The following is a 12,304-nucleotide window of genomic DNA, read 5'->3' on the forward strand; positions in this document are numbered from 1 at the left end:
TCCCTCCATCTCCATATCCCTCCATCTCCATATCCCTCCATCTCCATATCCCTCCATCTCCATATCCCTCCATCTCCATATCCCTCCATCTCTATATCCCTCCATCTCCATATCCCTCCATCTCCATATCCCTCCATCTCCATATCCTCCATCTCCATATCCCTCCATCTCCTCCATCTCCATATCCCTCCATCTCATATCCCTCCATCTCCATATCCCTCCATCTCTATATCCCTCCATCTCTATATATCCCTCCATCTCCATATCCCTCCATCTCCATATCCCTCCATCTCCATATCCCTCCATCTCCATATCCCCAATATGTCTCCATCTCTATATTCCTCCATCTCCATATCCCTCCATCTCCATATCCCTCCATCTCCATATCCCTCCATCTCCATATCCCTCCATCTCCATATCCCTCCATCTCCATATCCCTCCATCTCTATATCCCTCCATCTCCATATCCCTCCATCTCTATATCCCTCCATCTCTATATCCCTCCATCTCTATATCCCTCCATCTCCATATCCCTCCATCTCTATATCCCTCCATCTCCATATCCTCCATCTCTATATCCCTCCATCTCTATATCCATCTCCATCTCTATATCCCTCCATCTCCATATCCCTCCATCTCTATATCCCTCCATCTCCATATCCCTCCATCTCTATATCCCTCCATCTCCATATCCCTCCATATCCCTCCATCTCTATATCCCTCCATCTCCATATCCCTCCATCTCCATATCCCTCCATCTCCATATCCCTCCATCTCTATATCCCTCCATCTCCATATCCCTCCATCTCCATATCCCTCCATCTCCACATCCCACCATCTCCATATCCCTCCATCTCTATATCCCTCCATCTCCATATCCCTCCATCTCCATATCCCTCCATCTCCACAGCCCACCATCTCCATATCCCTCCATCTCTATATCCCACCAATATGTCTGACACCATCTCCATATCCCTCCATCTCTATATCCCTCCATCTCCATCTCCATCTCTATATCCCTCCATCTCCATATTCCTCCATCTCTATATTCCTCCATCTCCATATTCCTCCATCTCCATATTCCTCCATCTCTATATCCCTCCATCTCCATATCCGTCCATCTCCATATCCCTCCATCTCCATATCCCTCCATCTCTATATCCCTCCATCTCCATATCCCTCCATCTCTATATCCCCCCATCTCTATATCCCTCCATCTCCATATCCATTCATCTCTATATCCCTCCATCTCCATATCCCTCCATCTCCATATCCCTCCATCTCTATATCCCTCCATCTCCCCATCTCTCTAGCTCCCCTCCATCTCCATATCCCTCCATCTCTATATCCCTCCATCTCCATATCCCTCCATCTCTATATCCCTCCATCTCCATATCCCTCCATATCCCTCCATCTCTATATCCCTCCATCTCCATATCCCTCCATCTCCATATCCCTCCATCTCCATATCCCTCCATCTCCATATCCCTCCATCTCATATCCCTCCATCTCCATATCCCTCCATCTCCACATCCCTCCATCTCCATATCCCTCCATCTCTATATCCCTCCATCTCCATATCCCTCCATCTCCATATCCCTCCATCTCCACAGCCCACCATCTCCATATCCCTCCATCTCTATATCCCACCAATATGTCTGACACCATCTCCATATCCCTCCATCTCTATATCCCTCCATCTCCATATTCCTCCATCTCTATATCCCTCCATCTCTATATTCCTCCATCTCTATATTCCTCCATCTCTACATCCCTCCATCTCCAAAATCCATTCATCTCTATATCCCTCCATCTCCATATCCCTCCATCTCTATATTCCTCCATCTCTATATCCCTCCATCTCTATATCCCTCCATCTCCATATCCCTCCATCTCCATATCCCTCCATCTCTATATCCCTCCATCTCTATATCCCTCCATCTCCATATCCCTCCATCTCTATATCCCTCCATCTCCATATCCCTCCATCTCCATATCCCTCCATCTCCACATCCCTCCATCTCCATATCCCTCCATCTCTATATCCCTCCATCTCCATATCCCCCATCTCCATATCCCTCCATCTCCACATCCCTCCATCTCCATATCCCCCCATCTCTATATCCCTCCATCTCCATATCCCTCCATCTCCATATCCCTCCATCTCCATATCCCTCCATCTCTATATCCCTCCATCTCTATATCCCTCCATCTCTATATCCCTCCATCTCTATATCCCTCCATCTCCATATCCCTCCATCTCTATATCCCTCCATCTCCATATCCCTCCATCTCTATATCCCTCCATCTCCATATCCCTCCATCTCTATATCCCTCCATCTCCATATCCCTCCATCTCCATATCCCTCCATCTCCCTCCATCTCCATATTCCTCCATCTCTATATTCCTCCATCTCCATATCCCTCCATCTCTATATCCCTCCATCTCTATATCCCTCCATCTCCACATCCCTCCATCTCCATATCCCTCCATCTCTATATCCCTCCATCTCTATATTCCTCCATCTCCATATTCCTCCATCTCCATATTCCTCCATCTCTATATCCCTCCATCTCCATATCCTCCATCTCCATATCCCTCCATCTCCATATCCCTCCATCTCTATATCCCTCCATCTCTATATCCCTCCATCTCCATATCCCCCCATCTCCATATCCCTCCATCTCCATATCCCTCCATCTCTATATCCCTCCATCTCCATATCCCTCCATCTCCATATCCCTCCATCTCTATATCCATCTCCATCTCCATAGCTCCCCTCCATCTCCATATCCCTCCATCTCTATATCCCTCCATCTCCATATCCCTCCATCTCTATATCCCTCCATCTCCATATCCCTCCATCTCTATATCCCTCCATCTCCATATCCCTCCATCTCATATCCCTCCATCTCTATATCCCTCCATCTCCATATCCCTCCATCTCCATATCCCTCCATCTCCATATCCCTCCATCTCCATATCCCTCCATCTCTATATCCCTCCTCCATATCCCTCCATCTCCATATTCCTCCATCTCTATATCCCTCCATCTCTATATTCCTCCATCTCTATATCCCTCCATCACATCCCTCCATCAAAATCCCTCCATCTCTATATCCCTCCATCTCCATATCCCTCCATCTCCATATCCCTCCATCTCTATATCCCTCCATCTCTATATCCCTCCATCTCTATATCCCTCCATCTCTATATCCCTCCATCTCCATATCCCCCATCTCTATATCCCCCATCTCTATATCCCCCATCTCCATATCCCCCATCTCCATATCCCTCCATCTCCATATCCCTCCATCTCCAGAATCCTCCATCTCCCCCTCCATCCCTCCTCCCCATCCCATCATCACAGCAGAACTCAGGGTATGCTCTTTGCAGGGGGAGCTACATCACAGCAGATCATCATCGTGGTCAATGTGCTGCATGTAGCTCACAGCAGAACACCATACAACATCACACAGAACAGGGTCAACGTCTGATGCTCTCATGTGAGCTACATCACAGGGAACAGGGTCAATGTGCTGCATGTAGCTACATCACAGCAAACAGGGTCAATGTGCTGCATGTAGCTACATCACAGCAGAACAGGGTCAATGTGCTGCATGTAGCTACATCACAGCAGAACAGGGTCAATGTGCTGCATGTAGCTACATCACAGCAGAACAGCTACATCAGAATGTGCTGCATGTAGCTACATCACAGCAGAACAGGGTCAATGTGCTGCATGTAGCTACATCACAGCAGAACAGGGTCAATGTGCTGCATGTAGCTACATCACAGCAGAACAGGGTCAATGTGCTGCATGTAGCTACATCACAGCAGAACAGGGTCAATGTGCTGCATGTAGCTACATCACAGCAGAACAGGGTCAATGTTACATTGGATGTGTGGATGGGTGAATACATGAATGAATGAACAAATGAATGAATGAATGAATGAACAAATGAATGAATGAACAAAGCAGTGAATTAAAGAACAAATGAATTAATTAACAAACCAAATGAATGAACAAATGAATGAACAAAGCAGTGAATGAATGAACAAACCAAATGAATGAACAAATGAATAAATCAATTAAATAGCTCCCAACTAGATCTCTGGAAATGAAAATGCGAATGACGCTAAATGCTAATAGTATTAGTTAAAACTCAAAAGTTCATTAAAATACACATGCAGGGTATCAAATTAAAGCTACACTGAATGTGAATCCAGGCAACAAGTCCGATTTTAAAATGCTTCAGCAAGCTATTATCTGATAGCATGCACCAATACACTACAACAGAAAAGCACAGCAGGGGACGTAAACAAAATAATTAGCATTTGGCCTCCAATGACACTCATTAAATGCAATTAGCATTCCATCACAAACATCCTCCAATCTCTATATACACAAACCCAATAGAAAACAGTCATTACCTTTCACCATCTTCTTTGTTGGCACTCCTAGATGTCCCATAAACACTATTGGGTCTTTATTTCGATTAAATCGGGCCATATAAAGCCAAGATATCGTTATATGTAGACTGTGTGATAAACCAAAAAACAGCGATTTCACAACGTAACGTCATTTTTAAAATTCAAAAGTAGACGATAAACTTTCACAAAACACTTCGAAATACGTTTGTAATGCTACTTTAGGTATTAGTAAACGTTAATAAGCGATAAAAATCATCCGTAGGCGATGTAAATATCATTAGCTGTCGTCTTGGAAAAAATTTCAGGAGAGAGCTCTTCCGGAATGATCTGGGCGGAGACCAGCGGTGCCCCTCTTTCGGTTCAACCAAGAATCAAAGATGATTAAATTCACAAGATACTCGACAACATGGGGATGCTGTGGGAGTTGAATGCTCGGTCTTATCTAATTCGGCCTACTGTTAACAATTGCTGGAAGTGGCGCAAGGATATTTATTTCCATTTTCTGTGATCAGGTTTTCCTGCGCTTTCCGATGTAACGCACGTTATGTAATAGCCACAGTCGTGATTTAACCAGTTTTAAAAACGTCCGAGGGTTTCCTATCCACACATTCTAACCATATGAACGTACTATATTCCTGGCATGAGTAGCAGGGCGCTGAAATGTTGCGCGATTTTTAACAAAATGTTCAAAAAAGTAGAGGGTCGACTGAAGAGGTTAACGACTGAACACACCAATGAACAAATGAATGAATGGATGAACGAACAAACCAATGAATAAACAAATGAATCATCATATTCTGTACATCTACCACTCCAGGGTTTAATTGCTATATTGTATTTACTTCACCACTATGGCCTATTTATTGCCTTTACCTCCCTTATCCTACCTGATTGACACACACTGTAAATAAACTTATTTTTCTACTGTATTATTGACTGTATGTTTGTTTATTCCATGTGTAACTCTGTGTTGTTGTTTGTGTCGAACTGCTTTGCTTTATCTTGGCCAGGTCACAGTTGTAAATGAGAACGTGTTCTCAACTGGCCTACCTGGTTAAATAAAGGTGAAATATGTTTTGTTTAAATGAATGCATGGATGTTAATCAGTCCGTCCCACCTCCAATATCTGGTCTCCAGGGTGTATCTTCCTGCTCTGTCCGACGGGCCCCTCAGGTAAGACGGAGCACAGGTAGTGGTGTCCTGCCCTGGCCTCCGTGCTGATGCCTAGACCACTGGTCTCACTGAACCTCTCCAGCTGACACACCTGGGAAGGGGAGGGATGGTAGGGGTTAATAACACTCTCCTCTCTATAGCTGACACACCTGGGAAGGGGAGGAATAGTAGGGGTTAATAACACTCTCTATAGCTGATACACCTGGGAAGAGGAGGGATAGTAGGGGTTAATAACACTCTCCTCTCTATAATAACATAGTAGGGGTTAATCTCCTCTCTATAGCTGACACACCTGGGAAGGGGAGGGATAGTAGGGTTAATAACACCTCCTCTATAGCTGACACACCTGGGAAGAGGAGGGATAGTAGGGGTTAATAACACCCTCCTCTCTATAGCTGACACACCTGGGAAGAGGAGGGATAGTAGGGGTTAATAACACTCTCCTCTCTATAGCTGACACACCTGGGAAGAGGAGGGATAGTAGGGGTTAATAACACTCTCCTCTCTATAGCTGACACACCTGGGACACCTGGGAAGGAGGGATAGTAGGGGTTAATAACACTCTCTATAGCTGACACACCTGGGAAGGGAGGGAGGGATAGTAGGGGTTAATAACACTCTCTAGCTGACACCTAGGGATAGTAGGGTTAATAACACTCTCCTATCTAGCTGACACACCTGGGAAGAGGAGGGATAGTAGGGGTTAATAACACTCTCTATAGCTGACACACCTGGGAAGAGGAGGGATAGTAGGGGTTAATAACACTCTCTATTTACACTGGGAAGGAGGGATAGTAGGGGTTAACCTGGGACAGGAGGGATAGTAGGGGTTAATAACCTCTCTATAGCTGACACACCTGGGAAGAGGAGGGATAGTAGGGGTTAATAACACTCTCTGGCCTCTCTATAGCTGACACACCTGGGAAGGAGGGGATAGTAGGGGTTAATAACACTCTCCTCTCTATAGCTGACACACCTGGGAAGAGGAGGGATAGTAGGGGTTAATAACACTCTATAGCTGACACACCTGGGAAGAGGAGGGATAGTCTCTATAGCTATAGCTCGACACACCTGGGAAGAGGAGGGATAGTAGGGGTTAATAACACTCTCTCTCTATAGCTATAGCTGACACACCTGGGAAGGGGAGGGATAGTAGGGGTTAATAACACTCTCTCTATAGCTGACACACCTGGGAAGAGGAGGGATAGTAGGGGTTAATAACACTCTCTATAGCTGACACACCTGGGAAGAGGAGGGATAGTAGGGGTTAATAACACTCTCTATAGCTGATACACCTGGGAAGGGGAGGGATAGTAGGGGTTAATAACACTCTCCTCTCTATAGCTGACACACCTGGGAAGAGGAGGGATAGTAGGGGTTAATAACACCCTCCTCTCTATAGCTGACACACCTGGGAAGAGGGAGAGGGGGGATAGTAGGGGTTAATAACACACACCTAACCTCTCTATAGCTGACACACCTGGGAAGAGGAGGGATAGTAGGGGATAGCTGACACACCTGGGAAGGGGAGGGATAGTAGGGGTTAATAACACTCTCTATAGCTGACACACCTGGGAAGAGGAGGGATAGTAGGGGTTAATAACACTCTCTATAGCTGACACACCTGGGAAGAGGAGGGATAGTAGGGGTTAATAACACTCTCTATAGCTGACACACCTGGGAAGGAGGGATAGTAGGGGTTAATAACACTCTCTCTCTCTATAGCTGACACACCTGGGAAGGGGAGGGATAGTAGGGGTTAATAACACTCTCTATAGCTGACACACCTGGGAAGAGGAGGGATAGTAGGGGTTAATAACACTCTCTAACACCTGGGAAGAGGAGGGATAGTAGGGGTTAATAACACTCTCCTCTCTATAGCTGACACACCTGGGAAGAGGAGGGATAGTAGGGGTTAATAACACTCTCTATAGCTGATACACCTGGGAAGGGAGGGATAGTAGGGGTTAATAACACTCTCTATAGCTGACACACCTGGGAAGGGAGGGATAGTAGGGGTTAATAACACCCTCTCTATAGCTGACACACCTGGGAAGAGGAGGGATAGTAGGGGTTAATAACACACCTCCTCTCTATAGCTGACACACCTGGGAAGAGGAGGGATAGTAGGGGTTAATAACACTCTCTATAGCTGATACACCTGGGAAGAGGAGGGATAGTAGGGGTTAATAACACCTATAGCTCCTCTCTATAGCTGATAACACACCTGGGAAGAGAGGGATAGTAGGGGTTAATAACACTCTCCTCTCTATAGCTGACACACCTGGGAAGGAGGGGAGGGGACTCTCTATAGACACACCTAGGGGTTAATAACACTCTGGGAACCTGGGAGGAGGGATAGTAGGGGTTAATAACACTCTCTATAGCTGACACACCTGGGAAGAGGAGGGAGGGATAGCTGACACACCTAGGGGTTAGGGGTTAACACTCCTCTCTATAGCTGACACACCTGGGAAGAGGAGGGATAGTAGGGGTTAATAACACTCTCCTCTCTATAGCTGACACACCTGGGAAGGGGAGGGATAGTAGGGGTTAATAACACTCTCTATAGCTGACACACCTGGGAAGAGGAGGGATAGTAGGGGTTAATAACACTCTCTATAGCTGACACACCTGGGAAGAGGAGGGATAGTAGGGGTTAATAACACTCTCTATAGCTGACACACCTGGGAAGAGGAGGGATAGTAGGGGTTAATAACACTCTCCTCTCTATAGCTGACACACCTGGGAAGGGGAGGGATAGTAGGGGTTAATAACACTCTCTATAGCTGATACACCTGGGAAGAGGAGGGATAGTAGGGGTTAATAACACTCTCTATAGCTGACACACCTGGGAAGAGGAGGGATAGTAGGGGTTAATAACACTCTCTATAGCTGACACACCTGGGAAAGGAGGGATAGTAGGGGTTAATAACACTCTCCTCTCTATAGCTGACACACCTGGGGAAGGGGAGGGATAGACACACCTAGGGGTAGGGGTTAATAACACTCTCTATAGCTGATACACCTGGGAAGAGGAGGGATAGTAGGGGTTAATAACACTCTCTCTATAGCTGACACACCTGGGAAGAGGAGGGATAGTAGGGGTTAATAACACTCTCTATAGCTGACACACCTGGGAAGAGGAGGGATAGTAGGGGTTAATAACACACTCTCCTCTCTATAGCTGACACACCTGGAGGGATAGTAGGGTTAATAACACTCTCCTCTCTATAGCTGACACACCTGGGAAGAGGAGGGATAGTAGGGGTTAATAACACTCTCTATAGCTGACACACCTGGGAAGAGGAGGGATAGTAGGGGTTAATAACACTCTCCTCTCTATAGCTGATACACCTGGGAAGAGGAGGGATAGTAGGGGTTAATAACACTCTCTATAGCTGACACACCTGGGAAGAGGAGGGATAGTAGGGGTTAATAACTCTCCTCTCTATAGCTGACACACCTGGGAAGAGGAGGGATAGTAGGGGTTAATAACACTCTCTATAGCTGACACACCTGGGAAGAGGAGGGATAGTAGGGGTTAATGAACACCTGGGAAGGGGAGGGATAGTAGGGGTTAATAACACTCTCTATAGCTGACACACCTGGGAAGGGGAGGGATAGTAGGGGTTAATAACACTCTCCTCTCTATAGCTGATACACCTGGGAAGAGGAGGGATAGTAGGGGTTAATAACACTCTCTATAGCTGACACACCTGGGAAGAGGAGGGATAGTAGGGGTTAATAACACTCCTCTCTATAGCTGACACACCTGGGAAGGGGAGGGATAGTAGGGGTTAATAACACTCTCTATAGCTGACACACCTGGGAAGAGGAGGGATAGTAGGGGTTAATAACACTCTCTATAGCTGACACACCTGGGAAGGGGAGGGAGGGGATTAGGGGTTAATAACACTCTCTATAGCTGACACACCTGGGAAGAGGAGGGATAGTAGGGGTTAATAACACCCTCCTCTCTATAGCTGATACACCTGGGAAGGGAGGGATAGTAGGGGTTAATAACACTCTCCTCTCTATAGCTGACACACCTGGGAAGAGGAGGGATAGTAGGGGTTAATAACACTCTCTATAGCTGACACACCTGGGAAGAGGAGGGATAGTAGGGGTTAATAACACTCTCTATAGCTGATACACCTGGGAAGAGGAGGGATAGTAGGGGTTAATAACACCCTCCTCTCTATAGCTGATACACCTGGGAAGGGGGGGGTAGTAGGGGTTAATAACACTCTCCTCTCTATAGCTGACACACCTGGGAAGAGGAGGGGTAGTAGGGGTTAATAACACCCTCCTCTCTATAGCTGACACACCTGGGAAGAGGAGGGATAGTAGGGGTTAATAACACCCTCCTCTCTAGCTGTACAGTCGTAGCTAAAAGTTTTGAGAATGACACAAATATTCATTTCCACAAAGTTGTCTGCTTCAGTGTCTTTAGATATTTTTGTCAGATGTTACTATGGATACTGAAGTATATATACAAGCATTTCATAAGTGTCAAAGGCATTTATTGACAATTACGTGAAGTTGATGCAAAGAGTCAATATTTGCAGTGTTGACCCTTCTTTTTCAAGACCTCTGCAATCCGCCCTGGCATGCTGTCAATTAACTTCTGGGCCACATCCTGACTGATGGCAGCCCATTCTTGCATAATCAATGCTTGGAGTTTGTCAGAATTTGTGGGGTTTTGTTTGTCCACCCGCCTCTTGAGGGTGGACCACAAGTTCTCAATGGGATTAAGGTCTGGGGACTTTCCTGGCTATGGACCCAAAATGTTTTGTTCCCCGAGCCACTTAGTTACCACTTCTGCCCTTTGGAAAGGTGCTCCATCAGGCTGGAAAAGGTTCATCACCAAACTGTTCCTGGATGGTTGGGAGAAGTTGCTCTCAGAGGATGTGTTGGTACCATTCTTTATTCATGGCTGTGTTCTTAGGCAAAATTGTGAGTGGGCCCAGTCCCTTGGCTGAGAAGCAACCTCACACATGAATTGTCTCAGGATGCTTTACTGTTGGCATGACACAGGACTGATGGTAGCGCTCACCTTGTCTTCTCCGGACAAGCTTTTTCCCGGATGCCCCAAACGGATGCCCCCAGCCTTCAGCAGTCCAATCCCTGTACCTTTTGCAGAATATCATGGCCTGGTGTCAAGAAGGGCAGCAAAGAAGCCACATGTTTCCTGGAGAGATGTGGCTTCTTTGCTGCCCTTCTTGACACCAGGCCATCCTCCAAAAGTCTTTGCCTCACTGTGCGTACAGATGCACTCACACCGGCCTGCTGCCATTCCTGAGCAAGCTCTGTACTGGTGGTGCCCTGATCCCGCAGCTGAATCAACTTTAGGAGACGGTCCTGGCGCTTGGGCGCCCTGAAGCCTTCTTCACAACAATTGAACCGCTCTCCTTGAAGTTCTTGATGATCGGATAAATGGTTGATTTAGGTGCAATCTTACTGGCAGCAATATCCTTGCCTGTGAAGCCCATTTTGTGCAAAGCAATGATGACAGCACGCGTTTCCTTGCAGGTAACCATGGTTGACAGAGGAAGAACAACCCTCATTTTGAAGCTTCCAGTCTGTTATTCGTACTCAATCAGCATGACAGAGTGATCTCCAGCCTTGTCCTAGTCAACACTCACACCTGTGTTAACGAGAGAATCACTGACAAGATGTCAGCTGGTCCTTTTGTGGCAGGGCTGAAATGCAGTGGACATGTTGTTGGGGGATTCAATTCATTTGCATGGCAAAGAGGGACTTTGCACATGAATTGCAATTCATCTGATCACTCTTCATAACATTCTGGAGTATATGCAAATTGCCATCATACAAACAGGCAGCAGAATTTGTGAAAATGTATATTTGTGTCAATTTCAAAACTTTTTTGCCACGACTATTCTATGTATATACGTTATACGTATATTCTATATAGCTGTACTCTGGATAGCTGTACTCTATATAGCTGTACTCTATATATCTGTACTCTATATAGCTGTACTCTATATAGCTGTACTCTATATAGCTGTACTCTATATAGCTGTACTCTGGATAGCTGTACTCTATATAGCTGTACTCTGGATAGCTGTACTCTATATAGCTGTACTCTGGATAGCTGTACTCTATATAGCTGTACTCTGGATAGCTGTACTCTATATAGCTGTACTCTATATAGCTGTACTCTATATAGCTGTACTCTATATAGCTGTACTCTATATAGCTGTACTCTATATAGCTGTACTCTATATAGCTGTACTCTATATAGCTGTACTCTGGATAGCTGTACTCTATATAGCTGTACTCTGGATAGCTGTACTCTATATAGCTGTACTCTATATAGCTGTACTCTATATAGCTGTACTCTATATAGCTGTACTCTATATAGCTGTACTCTATATAGCTGTACTCTGGATAGCTGTACTCTATATAGCTGTACTCTATATAGCTGTACTCTATATAGCTGTACTCTATATAGCTGTACTCTATAGCTGTACTCTATATAGCTGTACTCTATATAGCTGTAGCTGTCTATATAGCTGTACTCTATATAGCTGTACTCTATATAGCTGTACTCTGGGATAGCTGTACTCTATATAGCTGTACTCTATATAGCTCTATATAGCTCTATATAGCTGTACTCTATATAGCTGTACTCACCTGGAATAGCTGTACTCTATATAGCTGTACTCTATA

At 45.5% G+C, this 12,304-nt stretch overlaps 1 protein-coding gene across 1 annotated transcript in view; it reads right to left on the reverse strand.

Moving 5' to 3' along the window:
- si:dkey-92j12.5 (multiple PDZ domain protein) overlaps nucleotides 1-12,304 on the reverse strand; it is a 166,460-nt gene that overhangs the window by 97,017 nt on the left and 57,139 nt on the right. Inside the window, exon 12 of the mRNA XM_065004530.1 lies at nucleotides 5,553-5,699. Within this exon, the coding sequence (XP_064860602.1) occupies nucleotides 5,553-5,699 (147 nt within the window). The remainder of the gene's footprint in view (nucleotides 1-5,552; nucleotides 5,700-12,304) is intronic.

This window comes from Oncorhynchus nerka, linkage group LG18 (genome assembly GCF_034236695.1).
Source record: "Oncorhynchus nerka isolate Pitt River linkage group LG18, Oner_Uvic_2.0, whole genome shotgun sequence".
Taxonomy (NCBI): Eukaryota; Metazoa; Chordata; class Actinopteri; order Salmoniformes; family Salmonidae; genus Oncorhynchus; species Oncorhynchus nerka.